Source organism: Lepidochelys kempii, chromosome 10 (assembly GCF_965140285.1).
Source record: "Lepidochelys kempii isolate rLepKem1 chromosome 10, rLepKem1.hap1, whole genome shotgun sequence".
In the NCBI taxonomy this organism is placed as follows: domain Eukaryota; kingdom Metazoa; phylum Chordata; order Testudines; family Cheloniidae; genus Lepidochelys; species Lepidochelys kempii.
In genome coordinates this window covers 71,661,354-71,686,908 of record NC_136389.1, presented here as the reverse complement: position 1 = coordinate 71,686,908, position 25,555 = coordinate 71,661,354, and the positions used below count along the sequence as shown (strand labels likewise).

Below are 25,555 nucleotides of genomic sequence, written 5' to 3'. Positions count from 1 at the left end.
CATTCTTCCTCTGCCTTCTGCATTTCATACAGTAGGATGGATGGATGCAGAGATCTACATCAGCAATCCCTGGCACTGAAGGCAGGAGCCATCAAGGGCACTAGTTTTATATCTCAGGTCTGTCAACACCTCTACTTCCTACTGTAGTCATGGCACACCCCTTCCAACCACACCCACTGCTGAAAGGGGTGGAGAGGGGAGGGAGGGGGAAGTGAGAGAGAGAATTATGTGATCTAGCTGAGTTAAAAAATAAAAGTCTCTCTGTGTTTGAAGTGAATAAAGTGTGTTAACAAGTAATCTTCTAGCTGAGATTTCCAGCTGTTACTCCTGAGCTGTCTAATATCAAAGCAATATGGGACTATGGTATGGCAGCTAACTTCAGTGCATGAGCAATTACAGCCTGATGTTTCTCAGGTATATTATGGTTTTATTATTATTATTTCTCCGCTCATAGTTTCTTAAGGCCTCTTCATATCCTGAATAAAACTCTGGGGAATCATAAAGCCACAGGCAGAGCTTTAGCACAGTCGCTGCTTGGCATCTCTGGGATTGATAAGTATTTAGTGTGTTGCCTTGATCTTGGAAGCAGGGACCTGCGATACACCACAGAGGAAGCCTCAAGATGTTTTCTGTGTATTCTGCACCTGAGAGAAGCCCTTGTCATTCTCTAAATGGCAGATTTGTGCTTCTGCTCTCTCTGCTTCAGCCAGGCACCTCCATCCTCTTTACTTGGACATAACCAAAAACTGCCAAAAAATTATTTTTGAATAAAATAAATAATACACTTAAACTTGTTCAGAGGCATCAAGCACTATCACTGCCTTGTGTTTATAACTCTTGTTTCCTGTGCCTTATCTCTCTGGTTTCTTACTATTGTTAATGATTTGTATTTCCATAGCTCAGGGAATGCAACCTTCAGCACACGGCCCTCCAGGGAACTCCACTGGCGGGCTGGGACGGTTTGTTTACCTGCAGCGTTCGCAGGTTCAGCCGATCACAGTTCCCACTGGCTGCGGTTCGCCATTCCAGGCCAGTGGGGACTGTGGGAAGCGGCGTGGGCGGAGGGATGTGCTGGCCGCCTCTTCCTGCAGCCTCCATTGGCCTGGGATGATGAACCGCGGCCAGTGGGAGCTGTGATTGGCTGAACCTGCAGACACGGCAGGTTAACAAACGGTCCCAGCCCGCCAGGGGCTTTTCCTGGCGGGCCGCATGCCAAAGGTTGCAGATCCCTGCCATAACTCACTATACCCACACATTTAGTCCCTACCCGGAAAAGTTTACTGTCTAAGAGATTTGCCCAAGGTTTTATAGCAGGTTACTGGGAGAATGGGGAGTGGAACCCAGCTTGTCAGATTCCCAGTTAGTGCTCTGTCCACTAGACCACAGGCTGCTTTCTCTTTGCATGTTACATCACTGCTTTATTTCAATCGAGCAGGTATTTTTTCTTTTTGTCTCTTGTGCCTGGTATATTTTTGAGTGCTGTATTATTTCATTTTATTATTGACAATGATAATAATTGCAAATTTGTAGTTTTGTCTCAGAAGCCAGGGAAGGAGCAAGAATTTCAACGTATTTACCATGAAAAGCTGCATTTGCCAGGGCAGCTTTAACCCCAGGTGACATTTGCACGTACTGTATCTGCCAAACCATAAGTGGTGGTTTTCTCATAGGCTTGACTGGCCTTGTGGGCCTGACAAACCTGGCAAAAGTATTTGCAAGAAGTGCAGTAGTTTATGTGAGAAATCTCTCCTTACTTCCATCTAGCAGGCACTCTTAATTCAGAAATAATCACAGCTCGCACTTACAGAGGGCTGCTCAGTCCCCAAGGGTTCTGAAGTGCTTTACAAATCTGACAGACTCTATACAGGGAGAAAGCCCATGAGATCAGAGCTCTGCTGCCTCTAATGGATTAATGGAACTTTCACGGCTCTGTTACCCCTAAGACGTTCGGTAATACGTAGTAAACATCTGAGTCCAGAAATAAAGGCCATATTGGAATGGAGCTCACACCATTCACATGGCTGTTCCTGGGAATGTAAATGGGGGCTTTTGACTATTACTAAGGAAACGATCTTTGGTAATGGAGTTGGGAGCTCATATAAGAGCGGGGGCTACAGAGAGGTTTTGTGCTAAGGTAACCCATAGGGTTGATACTGGCAGAGACAGCAAATGTTCAGGGATTGATTCTGCCCTGGGTGATGGCACCGGAGAATGTTTTGGATGGGGTCAATAAATGCCAGAGTTGAGGGGGAGTTTACAGACACTTTCTCGCTTTTGTATATCTGGGTTTGATTCTGTCCAGCCCTTACACAGCATACATGGAACTCCCACTGGTTTCATTAAGAATTACATGCAGCTGGTGATTCAGACCCCGGGGTTTGTTTCATTTTAGTTGTTGCAAATTTTTTGAGGGAAACCAAAAAAAACCCCACCCCACAACCAGAAACGGTTCAGAGTTTGGTTTCTTCTAGGATCAGCGCCTAAAAGTTTGCATACTGTATTCAAGCATTACAGTCCATTTAGACCCGTAAAGCTTCAATAGAAATATCACCGGAACTGGCTTTCTTGTGAGGCTTCTGGCCTTTCCTACTTCTGGTTGGATTGAGAAGCTTGTGACAGCCTCCCTGAGAGCTGTAAGCACAAAGATGCCATTTAAAATTAAAAATACAAGGTGTGAGGAAGGGGAGAGTCATCTGAATGGTTCAGGGTTAATATGAGTCAATTCTGGTTATATCTGGATCATTGGCTTTCCAAGGGGAGTAGTAGAGACAAAAAATCTAACTTGTTTTAAGACTGAGCTTTATAAGCTTATGGAGGGATGATATTGGCATGTGGCGTTGCCAACAATGGCATACGGCACATGCAACTGCTATTAGCAAATCTCTCCAGTGGCTGTCAATGGGACAGTAGATGGGGAGGGCTCTGAGTGACTACAGAGAATTCTTTCCCAGGTGTCTGGCTGGTGGGTCTCACCCACCTGCTCAGGGTCTAACTGATCGCTGTATTTGGGGTGGGGAAGGAATTTTCCCCTAGATCTGATTGGCAGAGACCCTGGCGGCAGGGGGTGGGGGGGTCACTTTCCTCTGCAGCGTTGGGTACAGGTCTCCAGTTTGAACTAAAATAAATGGTGGATTCTCTGTAACTTGAAATCTTGAAGTCAAGATTTGAGAACTTCAGTAACTCAACCAGAGGTTATGGGTCTATTACAGGAGTGGATGGCTAAGGTTCTGTGGACTGCAATGTGAAGAAGGTCAGACTAGATAATCACGATGGGCCTTTCTGGCCTTAAAGTCTTTGAATCCATGAGACCCTATTTAGGCCCTAATTCAGCAAGGTACTTCAGCATCTGCCTTACTAGGCATCAGAGATGTACCATGGAAGACCTTTGTGAATTGGCCTCTGTCATAAATATAAAGGGAAGGGTAACCACCTTTCTGCATACAGTGCTATAAAATCCCTCCTGGCCAGAGGCAAAACCCTTTCACCTGTAAAGGGTTAAGAAGCTAAGGTAACCTCACTGGCACCTGACCCAAAATGACCAGTGAGGGGACAAGATACTTTCAAATCTGGAGGTGGGGGGGGACAAAGGGTTCTGTCTGTCTGTGTGATGCTTTTGCCGGGAACAGATCAGGAATGCAGCCTTACAACTCCAGTAAAGTTAGTAAGTAATCTAGCTAGAACATGCATTAGATTTTCTTTTGTTTAATGGCTGGTAAAATAAGCTATGTCTTTTTGTAACTTAAGGTTTTGCCTATAGGGATGCTCTATGTTTTGAATCTGATTACCCTGTATGGTATTTACCATCCTGATTTTACAGAGGTGATTCTTTTACCTTTTCTTTAATTAAAATTCTTCTTTTAAGAACCTGATTGATTTTTCATTGTTCTTAAGATCCAAGGGTTTGGGTCTGTGTTCACCTATGCAAATTGGTGAGGATTCTTAACAAGCCTTCCCCAGGAAATGGGGTGTAGGACTTGGGGGGATATTTTGGGGGAACACATCTCCAAGTGGTCTCTTTCCTTGTTCTTTGTTTAAAACGCTTGGTGGTGGCAGCATACTGTTCAAGGACAAGGCAAAGTTTGTACCTTGGGGAAGTTTTTAACCTAAGCTGGTAAGAATAAGCTTAGGGGGTCTTTCATGTAGGTCCCCACATCTGTACCCTAGAGTTCAGAGTGGGGAAGGAACCTTGACAGCCTCTATATTCAAGCTTGACCAGGACTCTTTTGATACTGGACTATCAGCTAGGGTTGCCCAAGAGGAGCCGTTCCACCTTATTCAAAGTCAGAGAGACTTGACAATGTACCAGATTAGTAATGGGTCTGACCCAAACCCTGATCTGCACTGCTTACCAAATCAGATCCAGAGCCTCCCAGACTTTGCAGAGGTTTGCAATCCAAACCAGGAACTACATCCCATTATTTCATAACAGGCAGGACTCCCCTAAATTTTGGGGTGTTGAAAATCCAGCTCCACAGTTTGCAACAGTAGCCCGCCTCTGCCAGGGAGACACCAGTGTTTAATAGAAGGGGAAGCCTCTCAGAGTTGTTTGTTTTGTAATTACTTTGTTATTGATTTTTGTAAACTATTCATAACTTGTTAAAGATCTTTCCCCCTCCTTCCTTTTCATCTCTGCCACTTCTGACAGCTTACAGTGGCACAGCTCATTTGCCTTCCCATGGCTCAAGGAGACAACTCTTACTTTAACAGAGAGGAAGTGTGGTGTAATGTTCTGAGTGCAGGGCTGGGCATGGAGCCAGGAACTCATGGAGTCTGATACTTGTTCTTACAGTGACTTACTCTGCAGCCAGAGTCAAGTCCTTTGAACTCTCTGCCTCAGTTTCCCCGTCTGTAAAATAGAGGCCAGGGGACCCTGTTAATGACTGTAAATCTCGCTGCAGATGAAAAGACCTGTATGGAGCAAGTGCAAAGTAAAAATAGGTGTTTGCAATCTTTGGCCAATGGAGTGAGCATGTGGGTTCAACATTTTGGGGTGTTGTCCGGTTCATTTCATTGTCCTGCCTCTAGATTTTCCTATCTGGAGGAATACCCCAGAGAGCGGTAGCCTATATGAGATGGTAACTCTTCCTCCCACCCTTAGCTGGGTGATTCCAGACTCATCACTCTAGGTTTCTGTTTTTCATCGACAGGGCCTGCAGATTGGAACACGAGAGTTGGAGGAAATGGGAGCCAAGTTCTGCCTGGGACTCCTCATCCTGCAGCTTAAATCCTTGCCCTGCAGCAAGAAGCTGATGGCTCAGGCAGCAGCCCTGCTGGATCTGGAGGAGGAGATTGCAGACCATTGGGCACAAAGGTCAGAGTGAGAGCATTACTAGAGAGTCCTCCTCAGGAGGGGCGTTGGCAGGGAATAGTCTTGGTTCCACGTTTACAGCACCAGCCTCAACCACAGACTGAGATGCTCATTATAAATGAGGAGACAAGTGATTCTTAAAGAAATCCATTGTGGAGGCATTAGTCCATGAGATTAGCAGTGCTGCCCTGCCCTACATCCTTCCGACTGGGTAAATTAGGTAGAGAAGGAGATGGTCCTCTCAGACTTTCCACTCACTTGCCCATCTGTTCCATTCATCGGAGTGGCATCGCCCCAAAGGATTCTCCGTCTGGGGTGAGTGGGGTGGGTCTCACAAATCCTCTTCCTGGCTGTTCGAGGAGGGGAGACTGTCCCCATCAAAATCTGTTTCCATCACCAATAAAAGGCTCCCTGAAGAGTCTCCCACAAGGAAGTAATTCCCTGAGAGCTGCAGGGAAGGGAATGAGTATTGCAAATTCAGAAAGGAGCTCGTCAGCAAGCAATAGAAATTCTAGGCTCGATCCCAGAAGGGGCAAAGTGCCCACAACTCCCACTGATGGTGCTCCACACCTCAAAGAATTGGGCACTCTTAGAGAGAGTCAGCTTGTGGGTCTGTGACGCACACAGTGAAACCTTGACCCTACTGATTATTTTGGAGAAACTTCTCTTTTTAAAGTGCTAAATTCTGCTCGGAATATCCTGGGTGCAATTCCATTGCACTCGATGTCAGTGGGGTTGCTTCAGTGTAAGTGAGAGGAGAGTTTGGCATGGATGTATGTCAGAGTATAAAGAACATAAACTCAGGTGTCTGAGGAGATAGGGAGATTTCTATGCAACATCACCATTCTCACTTGCCAATGACATGCGCATGCATCAAACTAATGTTTTTCAAAAAGTGATGGAAAAAGAAAACCCAGTGACTGATACGAGTCGACGCTCCCCCTACGGGTCTTTCGTCAAAAGATTCTTTCACTCTCACCAGTGAAAAAGGCAAGTTGTTGTGTAGCAGAAATACCCCAGTAATTTATAGTGGATTTCCAGTCTTCCCCTTCAGGGATACTTAACAGCCATTAGTACCACCTGTTCTCCATGCTGGAGACCGTATTTACAACCTTGTTCGTCATTTTTAATGTTTATGGAGGGAGGAATGAAAAAGTCTAAAAAATAGAGATGCTCTTTTGGATTCGTCATGCTCACTTGTACATGTGAACATGAAGCAATTACTGTGTATCCCAAACACTAACTGTGCCGCGGACAGCCTTCCGACAAGCAATCAGCGTGTCATTAGAGAGAACCACTCACGCCTGGCCAGACAGACAGATTCCAGGCATAAATCAAACCCTAACATTGGAACTGGAGCTGCATGAGCCTTTGAGTTAAACTAACTTCTCAATGGGGAGGAAAAAAAATCCAAACACCTACAGAAGCCAGGCAATGAAATAAAGCCAATAGGTCAGGTGGAACTGGTTCAGCCAGAACTGATCCTGGCCTTTTTGCCTACAACTAAGTGGAATCTTTTTGCGATGAAAAGATTTAAAATTCTGTTATTTTATTTGCTTGGTTTTATTGTAATGTTCATTCACCTCAGCCCTTTACAGTCTTGGATGAGACTGGAACTGGGTGTACCAAAATAATAGCAAAAAACTTATTCACACACAGTTATTTCTTGTTTAGCCATGTGCAGGGGGTTAGACTAGATGATCATGATGGGCCCTTCTGGCCTTAAAGTCTATGAGTCTGTGAGTTTAAACCAAGTTGTACTGAAAATTTCAACTGATCTTGCAAGTTTCCCATAACACAGGAATCTAGATCCATGTGGGATAAGGACAGGAACTGTTAGGTGTCTACCCAAGTGGAACCAGTAGTCCTGTTGAAATTTGCCCAGCTTTAGTTAGTATGTCACCATCATCCAGTGATGTAGTGTCACTGGCTGAGAGTGTTAGGCAGAGTGACCCCTGCAAGTACTCACAGGAACTCTCTGTGGATTTGGGTGGGCAGAACAACAGTCTTAGTGGAATTGTTTGCCAAACATGTGTTTGCAAATCAGGTAAGTCACTGAATTTTGAATTCTACCCAGTGGTATGCCATTGGAGGAGCTTGTTGTGAGAATGTGGAGCAGGAACACATGAAACAGGAAGTTTGATAACATATAAAGTTCTTTATAAATGATCAAATGGAAATGGTTGTGCAATGTAGTGATTTCAGGTCAAAACACCAAAATTCATCTGCAATGTTTATGTGACTCTAGTTGAGAGAATTGCCTCATGCATTCCAGAATATGAGTAGGAACTCTAATGTAAGCAGTGTAAAAATGCAGTGTGCAGAATGCACATTATATACAGGCAGGAAAATAGCTCTTCCTAGGCCTGATACACCCTAGCAAAGTTTGCAGGAACGATTTCCCACCAGAGCAGCTTCAGTAGTAGCAGCAATGGAGGAAGCTGCAGTGAAGACAGGGTGCAGGTTTTTTTTACTGCCCCTGTACTCCAGCTTTACTCAGTGCAGGGTTAAATGACAGTGGTAAGAACATGGGAGTCCTGCCTCTACTAGTGTTTCCAGTGTTGCTATTAACAGTGGAGCTGCAGCTATGAAATTTGCTAGTGTAGAGGCATCCTTTTGGGCTTGCAGAAGAGTAAAGTTTTGGTGGTTTAATACCTCGGCTGTAATTGTCTTTTGATTACAACAAAGGTGCATTGCACTCCGCGGTCTGTTATACTCTCTGCTACTGAGAGTGTAAGTAGGGTGGAGTGAAACTACCCAAAGTATTTTTGCCCCTTTTGCCAAGTGGTAGTAGATTCTGAGGCCTTGCAGATTGGTTTCCCATTGGAGGAGAAATCAGCCCTGCAGAGTCTGGGTATTGTCCGAGTGCAGCTTGTTTTATTTATTCTGTATACGCTGACCCTGGAGCAGGGGATGGTTACAAATGGAACCTAGCCAAACCCCTCTTCCAGGAAAATCAGGAGCAACGCCTGAGCCAAATTCCCAGGACGCAACTCTGTCCTAAGAAATGACTGGAGGGAGTAACAGCAAAGCAGGCTGCAAACTCTCTGGCTATTTGTGACAGCTTCCCCAAAAGAAAACTACATCACAAAAGGAACAACACAAGGCATGTCTCCAAAGACTGTGCGCTACTTCCACACTAACAAAATAACTTGTAAACATATGTGTAACCGCATTGCCTGGTGATTTCTGCTGAAACAGTTTGCATCTGTGACACTGGAGAATTTTCAAGGATGTTTGGGAATGGAGGGATTCTAACCTTGGTGAAAAACAACCCATTTTCTTTGACACATAACTTTTGCTGCCAATCAGGTGACATTGTACCCTGAGCTGAATGAAGATTTTTGTTCCAGGACAGTTTTTTATTTTCATGTTTTTTAAAGACAAGGGATTTATTCCTGGCCTTTTATTTTCACTAGAACTAGCCAAACATTCAGAATGAGTCTACACAATTTTGTGACGGCTCAAAAGAGGATCTGTGAGAACTACACTCTATTACACCCTCTTTAAGGAGATAAATACACCCCAAATGAGAAACAAATACCTGATTGTGCAACAACCCATACTCACAATGGTGGGCACTTATTCACATGCATAGTGTCATTGGAGTCCTTGAGTCTACTACATGAGGGACGGTTCTGCCATCAAGTCCTAAATTTGCATATATGCACCTATGCACATCTGTATGCACACTCACATGTATACAGGACTATACCTGTAACTGATACGAGTGGCCATTCAGTGACCCAGGGGTTTACATCCATGTCACTGGAAACATTGGACTGAGACTCAGGGTTAAGGTAAAGGATTAGCAGCCTTCATTTAATAGCCCTCGCCTTTCTGACTCTGGGATTGCTTAGCTACTCCAGACAGAGTGTTGTGTTTTAGCTCTGGGTCTTGCATAAAACCCAGGATGGATTATTCAGGGGCTGTGTCTGCTTAATTTGTTCCAAAGAGCTGGAAAGGAGCATAGAGCCATTATGACAGCACTCAGCACAGACTCGTTAGCAACTGGTGAGTTACAAACTAATCCCATTACCAGACTGTTACATTTTATGTTCCAGTACAAAGCCCCTTATTTATTCTGGGCTTGCTTCTGATTGCACTTGCACCAACTTCCATCAGAGTTACTGGTGTGATTCCTTTGACTTTAGTGTAGCTACTCATGATTTACTCTGGGGTAATGAAGGTCAGATGAGTCTCTCTACTGGTACCAAAGGAGTTCGATACAACTGGATCTGGGTTTTGTTCCCTCAGCAGTGGTACATCAAAGAGGTACATAAAAGAAATCTATGTCTGTCTGTCGAACTTAATCTCGTCTGTCTCCTGTATACACATTCCTAAAACACTCATCATCACTGTACTCAGGATGACAGGGCAAACCATGAAACAAGAAATTAGTCCAGCACTGGGTATAGTTTGATCTCAGACTTAATTAACTAAGTGGCTCATCTGAAACTCCTATAGGTCCCAGTTAGTGAAGTCAGATCTTCTAGTCCTCACAGATGTCTCTGTCCATTTCTTTTATTTTTTAAAACCCTGCAGTTTGTCTCCTGCCATTGCCTTTGCTCTGGGTGTCTGGTGTGCTTGGCATTGATTTGGCATGTGAGCCCCTGACAGCAAACATTTCCACCTGTCAGGGCTTATATCAATACATGTCTTCTAATCTTCCCCTTCTCCAAGCTGTCTCTTTCTTTCCCCACTGCTAGGAAGGGGATGACTGGGAGGGAATAGACTGTTTTTGTGCACTTGATCCAGTTCTGTCAGAATCAGTGGTCAGTAAATTGGAACACAGCTGTCCAGTAAGAAAGTTTTCCGATGAAAGGTTGCCATATGAATGTGGGATTTGTCACACCAGATTAGACCATTGGTCCTTTGCATCCAATGTAGTGCCTCCTTGGTAGCCAATGAGTGGCGCTTCAGAGAAAGGTGGAAAGAAACTATACTGGGCCTAGTCAATAGTTTGGTGTAGTACATGGGCCATCCGTATCATAGAATCATAGAATATCAGGGTTGGAAGGGACCCCAGAAGGTCATCTAGTCCAACCCCCTGCTCGAAGCAGGACCAATTCCCAGTTAAATCATCCCAGCCAGGGCTTTGTCAAGCCTGACCTTAAAAACCTCTAAGGAAGGAGATTCTACCACCTCCCTAGGTAACGCATTCCAGTGTTTCACCACCCTCTTAGTGAAAAAGTTTTTCCTAATATCCAATCTAAACCTCCCCCACTGCAACTTGAGACCATTACTCCTCGTTCTGTCATCTGCTACCATTGAGAACAGCCTAGAGCCATCCTCTTTGGAACCCCCTTTCAGGTAGTTGAAAGCAGCTATCAAATCCCCCCTCATTCTTCTCTTCTGCAGGCTAAACAATCCCAGCTCCCTCAGCCTCTCCTCATAACTCATGTGTTCCAGACCCCTAATCATTTTTGTTGCCCTTCGCTGGACTCTCTCCAATTTATCCACATCCTTCTTGAAGTGTGGGGCCCAAAACTGCACACAGTACTCCAGATGAGGCCTCACCAATGTCGAATAGAGGGGAACGATCACGTCCCTCGATCTGCTCGCTATGCCCCTACTTATACATCCCAAAATGCCATTGGCCTTCTTGGCAACAAGGGCACACTGCTGTCTCATATCCAGCTTCTCGTCCACTGTCACCCCTAGGTCCTTTTCTGCAGAACTGCTGCCTAGCCATAGAAGATGTTGTACTGTGTTTACCCTGTGAGCTTTCCAGACTAACTCCAGGTTTCCTTACTCAAGCTTCACTCAGCCCTTCCTCAGAAAAACCTTCAACTGAAGTCCCTGTGTGTTATACCTGATTAGAGACTAAGGAAAATATGAGTAAGAGCCTTGAGATTTGCTCTGTATATATGTGATCAGCTTATGCCCTATAGCATGAGCTTTGGGAGATTTGGTGGAGTAATTCATGTGCAGTAGCGGAGTATCTAAGGGTAAGTCCCATGTAATGGCAGAAATAATACAAAGCAAGTGCCTTGTAAATACATGGTACTGAACCCCCACTCCCTCGCACCTCTGCTGTCAGCGGCACAAATCAGCTGGGCAGTTGCCCTGTTAGGATAGCCAATGATTACCCCCAACACAGTGATTTCCGCCTTGTGTGGTACAAACCCATGTAGCAGCTCTGTGCCTTTCCAGACTTTCCCTGTGCCCTGTAGTTAGCTCAGACCTTCAGGAGCTCCCAGCTGGGAAGATGAAGTGCCGACACATGCTTCGGACATCATGTTTTTTTGACAATAGGTTTCATGCCTCGTTTGCCGTAAAACCGATTAGGTTTTAATCAATGCTCTGAGTTAGCTTTACATTTGTCATGGCCAAAAAGGGGATGGGAATTGTGACTATTTGCAGGAAGTTCAAGAGAGAGAAAAAAACTGTTACAATTTTCCACCTTCACCTTCCCTACACTCTGGATGGATGGGGCTGATCTCCCTTCGTTCTCCTCCTCCCTCCAGCTCAGGTTTGCAAGTGTTGCGTATGTATGGCAGGCATGCTAAGTTATTTTTGAGAGACCCCTCTACTATGCCAGGGCTGGCATTTGAGTCATTGAGCCTTTTTGCTAAGTCAGCAATGATTCATCTCATGTTCCTCCATTGTCTCTTACCTTTCTGCAAGGGAGCAACTGTATCCCCCACCCCAAATGGCAATCATTTCTGCCTCTGCTGTTAATGGCAAACAGAAAGCTTAATAACGGCACCTGCCCCTGGTCCACTTCCAGCTGTGATTTTCTCAGTTCCCATATTCTAGCCAAGAGTGAGCCAGGTTGAGCTGGGAGCACAAACACCTTCCCTGCAGCTCCCTACCCAAGGAAAATCCAGGGTGCCGTGGGAAGCCATTTGTGATTTAGTAGGTAGAGCTCTGTCCTTTAGGGTGACCAGATGTCCCGATTTTATAGGGACAGTCCCGATTTTTGGGTCTTTTTCTTGTATAGGCTTCTATTACCCCCCCCCCCCCGTTCCGATTTTTCACATTTGTCTGGTCACCCTACTGTCCTTTGACCTGTACTGAACTATTGCATCAGCATGATGCTAGGGGGTGCTGGTGGAGGTGCCATATTTTTACTGAGACATACAACTAAGATCCTGACCATTCAGGGGCATTAAAGACCCTATGGCATTTTTCATGAGACTAGTTTCTTGACTCTGCACTTTTGGACAAATTCCACTGTGACTAAATGCATTCAGACCCCTCCCATCCCCTGAACATCTCTGTAAATAGAGACGTTTCCCTTCATTGCTCAGATGTTGGGTCTATGAGTGCTATACAATTGCCAGTAGCTTTAATTAAATTCAGCGTGAAATGCTGTGCCGTGTAGCTGGTACAGAATTTGTTGTGAAGAGCAGTTTCTTATTTAAAAATACTGGCACAGTTCTTTGCCATGTGAGTTGACCTGAATATATGCTCTGAGCTGGTCCCTCACTACCCTGGCCAGCTAAGGCTGGAAGCACTGGAAAGGCCCCCAGCCACTAGGGCCATGTATCACTCTCCATTGACCTGCCTCCCCAGTAGGAGTGTAATACACTCTTGCCTTATGGGTAGAGCCCTGCCAAATTCACAGCCATGAAAAACGTGTCATGGACTGTGAAATCTGGTCTTGTGTGCTTTTACCCTATGCTATACATATTTCACAGGGGAGACCAGTGTCTCTCAAATTGGGGTCCTGACCCAAAAGGGAGTTGCAGGGGAGGGGGTCCACAAGGTTATTTTAAGGGGGATGATAGTATTGCCTCCCTTACTTATGCGCAGCCTTCAGATCTGGGCAGCTGAAGAGCGGCGGCAGTTAGCCGGGAACCCAGCTCTGAAGGCAGCACCCCGCCAGCAACAGCAGAGAAGTAAGGGTGGCAATCCCATACCATGCCACTCTTACTTCTGCACTGCTGCCTTCAGAGCTGTGTGGCCGGAGAGTGGCAGCTGCTGACTGAGGGCCCTGCTCTGCAGGCAGCATCCTAGAAGTAAGGGTGGCAAAACCATACTATGCCATCCTTACTTCTGCGCTGCTGCTGGCCATGGCTCTGCCTTCAGAGCTGGGATCCCGGCCAGCAGCCGCCGTTCACCAGCTGCCCACCTCTGAAGGCAGCGCTGCCGCTGGCAGCAGCGCAGAAGTAAGGGTAGCAGTACTACAAACCTCCCCCCCCGGCACAATAACCTTTCAACTCCCCCACAACTCCTTTTTGGGTCAGGACCCCGACAGTTACAACCCCGGGAAATGTCAGATTTAAATAGCTGAAATAATGAAATTAACAAAGTTTAAAATCCTATGACTGTGAAATTGGCCAAAATGGACTGTGAATTTGGTAGGGCCCTACCTGTTGGATCTGCCACACTGCCCGTCCCTGGCATCCAGGAGAGCAAGCTTGCACCCTGGGTTATTTTATGGCAATGCAATCTGAAATGAGAAGCCATCCCTCCCTCCTGCTCACCCTGTAAACTGCAACATTCCTTTTTTGTATTACAAGAGTCCGGGCCCATTGCATTCTTTGGAAGGTCAGCCAAGCAGCACTGCCTGTAATTAATACAGTTGGTATTCCAACAGACTTCATGTAGGCTTCCACTGGTGGGCCATTGTGATACAGCAGCTTTTCCTCCCCTTGCTCATTTTCATATAATCCTATTGATTTTTTTAGATTAGGAAATAACCTGCAAGCTGTGTACCCTCAGTGATTGTCATCAAACACCAGTCCCAGATGTGCCAGGGAGCGTTCAGATCCTATACACCTGCCCGAGAGGTAATTAATTTATCAAATAACATCTAACAACAAAAAGGAAGGAAATGGAAGAAATCAAAGCTGGGAACTTCAAACTCACACGGAAGCCCTGCTTGCTGATGTGTCTTGATGAGGTTGTTCAAATTACCCATGTGTACAGACTTGACTGGGCTACAGATAATGAACTCAGGTATTTCCAGCAGACATATGGGCTCTACATCACCTTTTCTGCAGTGGACCTGCTGTGAGGCATATTGGTAGGATCTTATCTGTTATTAGACATTTTCATATCATTCACTTGTATCTGTGTCTGCACTAACTAGTGTAACAATGACTAGAGCTCTGAACCCTCGTGCTTTAGGGCATCAGATGAGATATAACAGCCATAGTGACCATATAAATGGTCCTAGGCAGATATATAAAAGCTGATTGCTACCAGGGGTCAGGAAGATTTGCTGACCTCTCATGAAGGAGTATTACCCCGTGAAGTGCATTATGGGGGATTGTAGCAAAGTGAAGACTCACCGGCACAGTGCCTCCTGCTGGTCATCTTGGGAATTAGCTCTCTCCAGCCTTTGGAGCACCCTCTGCAGACCGGTGTCTCGCCTGCTGCTGGCCCCATGTCCCTCCCAGACCCCAGGGCCCCTTTACCTCAGGGTTCTGCCCCAGCAGTACGTCCACTCTGTGCATCTCCCCTCCCAGGGGAACCCTGACCCTCTAACACCACCTTGCCTCAGTGGCTACTGCCAGTCATCATCTAGCCCCCCTCACTGGGGCAAACTGCAGTCCGTAATGGCCACACATCATTGGCAAGGGGTTAGGACCTGCTGCCTTTGCCTGTCCTCATGCTGCCTCTCTGCAGCCCCAGTATCTTTTCATAGGCTTTCCTCAAGGCTTGCAGCCTGAGGGTTTACCAGGCTGGAGCGCCCGCGCCCTAGCCCTAGCCCTAGCCCTAGCCCTAGAGTGAGACTCCTCCAGCTCCTGGCCCACAGCCCCTTTATAGGGCCAGCTGTGGCCTGATTGGGCTGGCCACACCTGTGGTCAGCTACTCCCTCAGCTGCTTTCACTCCTTTTCCCCAGCTGCAGCCCTCTCCAGGGCAGCTTTTAACCCCTCTTCTCCAGGAGTGGGGCAGTTGCCCCACTACAGGAATATATGCTGTCTTCTGAAGCATCCTTCCTAGGCTAGGATAGCACTTTAGATGGAACAGAATAGGTGGCCTTTTCCAACGGGGAAGGATGAGGCATAATGGGCTAAATGGGCCATCGGTGTATACCAGTGCAGAAGGCGATGGGATTTCAGACCAAATATACCATTTTTCTTTTCTGCTGTGGAAGGAGGCAGGGTAAAGGACTAGGTAGCCTATCTGTCTACCATTGCTGGTGGAGCAGGAGGCATGAGACCCGTTTATATTGACCATTGGTGTTTTCTGGTACAGCAAGAATTGACATCGCAGACTAAATGGACTATTAGACTCTTGCAGTGCTGTAGGAGACAGGACACCACTTTATTGGTACTATGCTTGTTATCACTTGGACCCTTACTTTTCAGCTGCTACAACCACACTCAGAGGAAGGTATAATGGTGAACAGTGGATGCGTGGAATGGAGAGGGAAATCCTCCTGGGTTTTGTAAGGTTGGCATATTCTGGCTGATTGGACATGGTGAGCAGCATGGATAACTATCAGCGACAGACCACAAGGTCTTGGTGCACATGTGTTTGCATGGAGTGCATTTGAAAATGGAGATGCCTGGATTCCAAGATGGACTCCAGAGGCACGTGGTAGTTAGGGGATTAGCAGAGTCGTCACACTGGTGTGTATTGGAATAGTTCCCCTGTGGGCACAAGAAATGCTGCAGTGAGGGGGTGTTTAGACAGGAAAGTACTGAGAGGAAACTCACTCCCATTCCCTCCGAAGAAAGCACATGTCTGTGAAATCAGAGAACTTATCCTCCATACTCCCTAAGTAAGTGGTTCTGTTGATTGTCATTGCCATACAGGATGACCTTTAATTTATCGATAGGTCCCAATGGAGTCTCCAGAGAAAGACAATCATGTAAGAGAAAATTAGATTGGTCAAGAGTCCGAGCACCCCCAGTTCCCTGTGGGCTCAAGAGGTAAACATGGAACACTAGGGATGGGACCAGGGCACAACATTTTGATCTGGATTTGAGACATTTCAGCATACAGGATTGCCAGCTCCAGGGTTCAGGCCATGAGCCCAATGTCAGACGACCCAGCACTAGGCAGCAAACAGAGAAGAATCCAAAGAATGCATGAAGCCAAAGTGTGAGGCCATGTGGATCATAATCTCTCCCCAGTCTGTCAGTGGCATCAGATCCTCGCACTCTCTTCCTGTACAGCAGCAGCAGCAGTGCATACACCTACACTGACAATAGTCAAGGCCCATGGGACTGTCGGCTCCTTCTAGCCCTACACCTTGTCCATGAAAGAACTTCCTAGTGTCCTGTGAAGACACTATCTTGGGGCCCGATCTTTCCCAGGACCAAAAGGAACAATCTATGCAAATGGAGGGAGGGATAGCTCAGTGGTTTGAGCACTGGCCTGCTAAACCCAGGGTTGTGAGTTCAATCCTTGAGGGGGCCATTTAGGGGCTCTGGGGCAAAAATTGAGCAGGGGGTTGGACTAGGTGACCTCCTGAGGTCCCTTCCAACCCTGATAGTCTATGATTCTATGAAATTACGCAGACAACAAGCTTAAGGGTGCACCAAAGAGCTCTGCTGTTGTTATACTCACAGGCACAGCCATAAGCCTGCTTTCAGGGGGATCAGCTCACTGCAGCCCCTTTTGGGGTGGTGCCTTGCAAGCAAATGTGAGGATGACAAAGCCACTGGTGCCTTGGTGACAGTAGACTACTGCTACATGGGTCATTAGTGGGTGTGGGGGGGATCAAGAGAGCCTAGCAGGGCAAGTGAGAGAGTAGGTGATCAAAGGAGGGAGAAAGAAAGAGAGATTTGTAATTTAAGCTGGTGAGTTGCATCTAAAGGAAGTTATTGCCTAGAAGGAAAGAGAGTGGATGAACAAAGTGTCATATTTGGAGTTGAAGGCTGGCATTGAAACAGCATTTTAAAGCACTCCAAAGCCACCTATGCTGACATCTCAGCTGCATTGTATATTCTGTCAGAGGCTCCAGCTGCTCAGTGTATTGTGACTCTGACTCACACACAGACCCTGACTCTTGCTGCCACTCTAGAGATAGTTAAGGGAGAGACATGCTGGAGAGAGAGCCTGAGACAGGGAAGAAATATGAGCAGGTTGTTCATTGCCCGGCACATACATACACACGTATATAAGCGCACACGTATGCACACGTGTAAACTGGCTCACACACCCCCTGGAAATACTTGCCATCATATCACAAGCCCTTTGGAGTTATTAGGATAAATTGGTTTAAATTTAACCTTGGCACAAAGGCGTATAAGAATTGGGCTGGAGTGGAGATAGCACAGTAGGGATGGAAAGCCACAAGTGAAACGAACATGTTAGTATTATGTTCTAGTTTTTATTTGTCTGCATCCCAGTAGAAATGGGCTCAAATCAAAACTGCAGATCCAAGTAGTTGGAGCCTGTGGAAAGCTCAGCTCTAGATCCAGATGAGGAGCTTCACTTTGTGGCCCAAGCCAATCTGTAGTACTGAACAATTCATCATGAATGTGGGTCTCTAGTCCAGAGAGGTCCAAGAGCATCAGCATCAAAGTGCATTGGCAGAGCTGTGCAGGAGACACCCTGGACTAGAATGGCAGTGCTGCAGGACAAGACTGAGGTGTGTTGGCACAGCTGTGTTTGGTGGGGAGATGGGGCTAAGAGTGAGATGGTAGAGGACGTTGCAGGCTGAGGTGCGTTGGCAGAAGTCTGTGGAAGGACCTGAAACTGGAATAGTAGTGGTGACTGCTAATCAGGACTGCAGGATATTGGAGAGTGAAACCATGCCTGGCCCTACTTACTAGATGAGAAAACAATTTGTTTTATGTTCTAGCAGCTCCCATCATCCAATCCTTTTTGCATGGGACTCCTCCTCCCCTTTGATGAGAGACCCACTTATTAGTGAGAGTGCAGAACTGTCCGGCACATGGGTGCTGAAAAATCGAACAAGCCAGAGTGTGAGCCCATTGTCAGGACAGTGCAGGAGAGTACACTGCTACACAGCTGTGCCCCCCATTCCTGATTCCATTCATTCCAGTTAGAGCTCTTGAATTTACACTGATAAAAACTTAATTCCTGGAAGGCGAAATTGAAGTCTTAAAGCAACAGATGGCTGTTTTATGGTGAGTCTTTCAAATATGTGCTTAAACCATTTTTAAAATACACAATCAGTGGCTTTATCTAATGCACATTATACACCTATTAGACCATAACAGCTTCCCCTTAAGTGTTAACAGGGTGTTACTGCCTTAAATCCCTATCTCGGTGTGAGTCACAGTGTGAGGATATGGGCTTCAAAGAGGAGGAGTAAGCAATAGAAGCAGTTGAATGCCAGGAAAAGACAGATTCTGCTTTCAGGCCAATATCCTGAGTCATAAGGAATGAGGGGGAGAATACCGAGCATCGCTTTTGAATCTATTTGTCTCTCTTATCTGTCTGTTTCATCTGTCAAGCCCATCTGACAAATTTTTATATTACACCCATCACTGTGGTATCTTATATGGATTTGGGATTCTCTCTAAAGAGGCAATACTATAACATCCTCAGTAAAATATCCACATCTCTTTAAAAGATAGAAGACCATTTCAGGTCAAAGTGTGAGTAAACCTTATTTAAAATTACACTGTGTTGCTTCGTCCTCTTTTTAACAGCAGGGGGCGCTCAACAATTTGTGTAAAGCATTGGCATCTGGATTTATCTTGTGAGGCCTTCCCTAGCATTTAATCTTATTTCTCATTCTCACACATTATTATTTTTCAGCTGTGAATAAGTGAATCATAAGAACGGGGATTGCCATAGCAATTCAGTGCAGTGGTTCATCTGGTGTAGTGTCTTTATCTCTGACAGTAATCAGTATCCGAGGCTGCACAGCAAGGTGCAAGAAATTGCCAAAGCGGACAGCTGTAGAGTTACCTGCCCCTGTGGGAAATTTCTTCTTGTCCTCTGTTAGTCAGTGAGTTGTTAATACCCAGAAACATGAGGGTTTATAACCTTTCAAAATAATCTTAATAATGAAACTGTGGATATTCTTTGTCGAGTGATGATCCCTGTTGCATTCCACTGTGGGTTGTGCACACGCACCACGCATTCGGGGCTGGTGAATTTGAAAGTGGTGTCTGTTTGTCCACGCATGTGCTCTGGTTCACCTTATGCCTCCAGTTGAGGTGATAAAGTGTGGGGTGGACCAACCATCTCTCCAGTTCCTTCTCACCACTGCATGGTCCAGGTTGGAACCTCCAGTGTCCGCAGCTTCAGCTTCATTCTACAAAAGAAGAATTATCTAGTTTGTACCTAGTTTAACCGTTTTAACAGTCTTAATAGTGTTAATAATCGTACAGTTTAGTTTTTTTTAGCTCTTTTAGTTTTAGATTAGTCTCTTGGGGGGGCATCACCCCCATGTTCCATTTGGGTATCAGACTATGCCCAGGACTCCTAGCTTCAACTCTGTGCTTCCTGCCCGTGGTCCTTCTCAGTCAGTGATGACTACCAGCACTGCCTGCACTGCTTTGGGGAAGCCCACATCGTGGCAAGGTGCAGTATGTGCTGATCGTTCCCAAGCTGTATCAGAGAAGGGTGGGAACTTTGTATCTGCAAATACCTCATGGAGAAAGCCATGAGGCTCTAATCGGGACACATTCGCCTCTCCCCATATGTCAGCCTGATCCAGCGACTCCACCTCCTGCTGTGAAGTCCGACTCTGGTGCGGGAGAATCTAACCCCTCAGACCCAGTGGCGCAGCTATGTGGAGCCAACCGGGGCAGCGGACATAAAAAAAAGGTGCCGCCTGCTTGTACTCACCGGGCGAGGCTCTGGGTCCTCGGTGGCACTGAAGGCCCCCAAGGACCCAGAGCGAGTAAAGGCCTCGGCCGAGCTGGAGTGCGTGAAGGCCTGTGCCGCCGAGGAGCCGGAGCGCGTGAAGGCCACCACTGCCGAAGACCCGGAGCACCACCGGGTGAGTAAAAATTTAAAAAGGAGCCACTTGTGCTCAGAGGGGGAGTGGCCGCTCCCCCCTGCTCCTCCCCTGGCTACACTACTGCTCAGACCCCATGGTGGGGTCTTGTTGGGAAGCCAGAAAGCAGTCTTATAAGCATGATACTAAGTCTTCCTCCAAATCCACTCCACAGAAGTCAGACTCAGCTCTGAACAAAGCCATCAGTTCAGCCCGTGAGGACTTAGTACGTCCAAATCCCAGAGGCACGACAAGAAGAACCATAAGCATGGGGCTCCATCAGTATCAGAGCGTGTTCCATGGGTACTGTCATCCCCAGCTCCTTCCAAAGTGCGGGATCCATTGGCACCAATGAAGTCAACTTCAGATACTATCCTCCTTGTTGGCTCTGGTGGCTCCAACAAGCAGAACCCTCCTCACACTGGGGAGATCTGATTCCATCACTGCCCCACAGGACATTTTCACTCTTCCTGATCCAGAATCCCTTCCTCCATTGGGGCCCTCCATTTCCAGGGGGATAATATCACCTCTGAGGGAATCGACCATTGGAAGAAGTTTATCACCTATTCCATATGCAGAATACATCTCCCCTCCAATGGCACTGATGGTCCTGCCACTGGAACTGGAGTCAGCCTTCTCTTCATTGGGAGATTCTGAGCCACCTAGTGAACCTTTCTTTCCCTACCCTATGGGTCCTCCACCACTCAGAAGGCCTGCACTGGTTTGGGACCAACCTCTGCTGCATCTAACTCAGAGGCACATTGTGTTCCCTCTAATTTTTGACAGGCCATGTGCGCAAAAAATTTCTTCTGTGCAAATTGTTGTGCTTCTACGCAAATTTTTGTGCACGCGGTGTTTCGCCGTGTGCTCGGGGTTTAGAATCTATGTACACATGCACACCCGCACAGCTTAGAGGGAACAGTGACCACTGGTACTCCATGCCATGGGTGCCCCCACAAACACCTATCGACCCCTCCTACTGGCTATATTGGCAGATGTGGGACCTGTACCCCCCTGCAGAGTTGATCCGATTTGTCAGGGAGTCACCCCATGCCTCCTCCGTAAGAGGACACTCAGATCTGCTCTGAGATCTGGCAGAGGAGGAGGAGGAGCAGCATTACACTACAGATCCAGTGGTTCTGCCAGAACCAGCAAGACTGCCATTGTCATCCCCGGATGAAGCGCAAACTATTACATCTCCTTCTCACCTCCACCCCTGCTGCTCCTCCTCCTGGATGACTTCAGGCAGTCCCAGGACTTTCTCCGTAGAGTTGCTGGAAAGCTTCAGATTCCTCTAAAGGAGGTCCAGGACTTCCCCCATAAACTCTTGGAGGTCCTCCACACATCCAGTCCCTTCAGAATAGCTCTCCCCATTAATGAAGCTATACTGGAGCCAGCTAGGACAGTTTAGTGCCCCCCTGCCACCTGCACTCCTACCCCCAGAGGGGCAGAGAAGCATTATTACATGCCAGCCAAAGGAGCAGAATTTTTATTTCTTATTGTCCATTCTGCTTCTGAAATGGTGAGACAGCAACGTCCCCAGTCTACTCCCACTGGTAACAAGGGAAAGCACCTGGATCTGCTGGGGAGAAAGGTCTTCTTACGTTCCAGGCACCAGTTCAGGATGGCCAATTACCAGGCACTAATGGCTAAATATGATTTCCTGAACTACGCCAAGTTTGCGGTGTTTACTGACAGCCTTCTGCCACAGGACAGAGCTATTTTCAAGCTCAGATAGATGAAGGCAAACTGATAGCCAGGACCGCTCTCCAATCGACCATTGATACTGCTGCCACCTCCACTAGAGCTATGGCTGCTGCCATTGTCAGTCAAAAGAAAAAAGACCCGGTTAGGTGGGTAAGGTCATGAACCTTTCAGCTACTGTGCAGTACACAGCAGAGAGCAAAATATGGCGATGCTCCATCACAAGTGTGAGTGGCAGCTGTGCATGGGCACAAGTAAGTTAGCCTGCACACTGGACAGGAGTGAGTCTCAAGACCCCTACCTGCCTGTTTCCTTGTTCTCAAGATCATAGGGTTAAAAGTAGGTGGAGTGTGGGTGCCAGTTAGATAGGTCTGAAAAGAATGGGCTTAGGCATTTAGCTGAGTGCTCCTGTGTGGGCCTCACTGGCACTGCTGGGAAGAGTGATGAGGAGGAACAGGAATAGCCTCATTATTACAGAACCAGGCTCCTGCTCATCTCTTACTTTCACCTGGCACTTACTCTGTGCCTCCTAGTGCGGGACCAGACCTGGTATTGCAGCAGATGCAGGGCCCTGGAGAGTGGGGCTTGAAAGCCAAAGCTGAAACCCGTGTTTCTGTCAGGCTGTTTTCTGGCTGTACTGGGAAATGTGTCTGGCCATGCCTGACACAGCACCTGAAGAGCTAGCGAAGCTGAGAATGTTCTTTTCAGCATCTCTGTCTATCTATTGATCCTTGTTCTCTTTGCCAGTTTCAGCTGTGTCCATGGTCACGATCTGTGAAGGGATGATCCTCATTGGCATCAGGGTTCTGCAGACTCTGCAATCACACAGCTTTCACTCACTCCAAAAACTTTTCAGAAGCTGAATGCCATGGCACATGAGCAAGAATTCATTGGTCAGGGGATAACAAGCCAGGATCCTTCAGAGGATCTTCCCTCTTCAGAGCATCACTTTTCCCACTTCTCATTTCAGGCACCTCCATACACATACCACATATCCTTGAGTAGCCAGCGAGTGGGAAAAAACAGTAGAAAAAGATGCTTATTGAAACTTCAGGGACGTTTTGCCCTGCAGGTATGAAGGGACTAGCCATGAAAGCAGGGTACCTGTTTGCATAGAAATCTCCAGAACCTTGTTGTGCCTGCCTCCCTTTCCTCTCTCCCTTATGAGATGCTGGGTTTGCATGCTAAGAAGACTGCTGTTAACATTGTTTAAACAAGTCACCACACAAACAGCAAGCAGTGTCCTTGATCTCTCATTAAAAATGCCCTTGCCACCTGGTGCCATCAGCTGCAGGGCCTGCGATGCTAATAACTGGTATCCCTATTCTAACTTGGATGTCACATGGAAGGCCCTGATAGATTTTGTTTCTGGTTTTTTTTTTTTTATTATTTCCCTGGGGTAGAGGTGTTGGGATGCCTGGAGTGGGGGAGGAATCCTAGACAAGATAGTCTTTCCCAATTGTAAGCTGTCCCAAATGGTGCATACAGTAGAAAGTTACTGACACAGAGATTGCAGCCTTTAGAAGATGGAAACATTAGCAAATGTCAAGCACGGAGGAAAATAACAGCCTAGCCAGGATCAGGATCCAGAATTATAATACTGCAGCCTTGTGTTCATTCCCAAAATTTATTCCAGGTGCTTATTAACAGTTTAGCATTGTTAAGAAGATCTCAGCCTTACTGCCACCTTCTTCCTCATTTGCACACCACTACTCACAATGCTGTTTGATTTTTTTGCCTTGAAAAGCACATGATGACTTTTTCTGCAGCAAGGTTTCTATTCCAGCATTTTTAAATGCAGAGGGAGAGTAACTTTCACCAGAAAGGGGCCGGGGGGGCTGGGGGGGAACGACAAGATCAAGTTTCTTTTTGTTTTTGAATGTGGTGGAAGGCGGGTGGGAGAATGGAATCATTCTGATGTGAGTCAAGGTCATTTCTGTACCCCCCATATGAGGTGAAGGAAAATTATTCTGGAAGCATTTAAGGGAGCCATAAAGACCCAACACTCTGGTGAAACCCAAAGATCTGGGCCTGCTTCATGGAAAGGATATCACCTCAGATGTCAGGACAGAGCTTTAATCTTTCCTCTTTGTCACTGACAGGCACCCCTAGCCAGTTTGCAGTAACACTGTGCTGTCTTGCTGGCTTCAGGACAATGGGCCAGATCCTCTGCTAATGTAAATTGGCATAGATCCATTGATTTAACTGGAATTACAGGAGTTCATAACACCTAAGACCAGCTCCTATATTTTCAGAAGCAGACAGCATCCCCACAAACTAAATCTAGAATGAAGGATAAGTCCTGAGAACATTTACATGGAGCCCAAAAGATTCCAAAGTGTTTCAAAGAGCCATAGGAGATGAAAACGCTCATAAGAGATACTCAGCACTTCACAGAATAGCAGATCCAAACTCTGCAAAGGATTAGCTAAGTCCAGAGCAGCCTCTGGAGTTCCCCACTGAAGTCAATGGGCCTGGACTTGTCCTATTTAACTCATTGGGAGTTTCGCCACTGACTTCAAGAGGAGTGTTAAATGGAGTTGGAGGTTCACAGCAGGTGCTCAGAATCTCTCAGGATTTGTGTGTGTACACACACAGATGGCTATAATTCATTGCACGCATTGCTGAGGTGCAGTCATTTCTGTGGAGGAACATAGCAGCACAGGGCAGCATTACACAAGAATTTGGGACAGCAAGTGAAGACTATTGTGTTCCATTGAAACTGTAAGAGGAGATTGTGCGAAGAACATTAACCTTGTGGTCCGGGACATCTAGCGAAACCACCACTTACATCTCTACAGTGCAAGGTATGATGAATTACAGTGTGTCAATTCCAGATTCATGGGGTAGGAAAGGAGATAGTGTGTACTTGCCCATGTGCTTCTTTTGAAAGACTCCATAGTGCACTTTGCCAAGGAAGATCCTCCTCTGACCTTCAGAAACCCTCTCCCTAGTAGGCTAGTTCATCTGTGACTTTGAAGGGGGTGGAAAGCCTGGGATCAAAGGGACATTCTCCCTACTCCCACAATCAGAACTTGCTTGGTTGGTTGGCCAGAAAATATCATTGGAATTTGGAAGAGTGAACTTGTTAGGGAAATCCCACATCTCTTGGATAGTCTGTTTCAGTGTCCATCCCAAAGGGTAAGCGACCTTGAACGTGAGTGATAAGTTACCCTTCTTTCCTTCTCCCAGCTCTCCTGGCGCTGGTGTGGAGCTGCTATCTTTTTTTTTTAACCTGAAAGATTTTGGGGGATGGCAGGAAGAGGCTACCCATGTGTGCAGGAGAGAGAGCTGTCATTATCATGGCCTGCATACACAACTGAGTGGTTGACAAATGAATCTGCTTGCAGAGATATATCCCTTTGGAAGGCATGACACATTTTTAATCCAGCTAAAGTCAGTACAACACGAGTGTCTATATCATCGGGTAAACTGCTTTTAGGATATATAATTCAGAGTTTAATTATTCTTTGTGCATTTACCATGACACATACTGTCTTGAAATGGACAAGGAGGTATGATAGCTAAACTCCAGTGGAAGGTCTTAGTATTGCAATCATCTCTTCTGCTTGAGATGTTATTTGCAGTATCTGTAGAAGTTTGTGATACTACAAGTGAATCCTGGGAGTGCAAGTATCCATGGGAAACCTCCCCAAGCCCACTCCTTTCCTCCAGAAATGCCCTGTGTACTGTAATGGCTTTGGAACAGAGC

At 46.5% G+C, this 25,555-nt stretch overlaps 1 protein-coding gene across 1 annotated transcript in view; it reads left to right on the top strand.

The window, feature by feature from the left end:
* AGBL1 (AGBL carboxypeptidase 1) overlaps positions 1-25,555 on the top strand; it is a 356,531-nt gene that overhangs the window by 239,052 nt on the left and 91,924 nt on the right. The window contains exon 20 of the mRNA XM_073304655.2: positions 5,148-5,311. Coding sequence (XP_073160756.1) covers positions 5,148-5,311 — 164 coding nt within the window. The remainder of the gene's footprint in view (positions 1-5,147; positions 5,312-25,555) is intronic.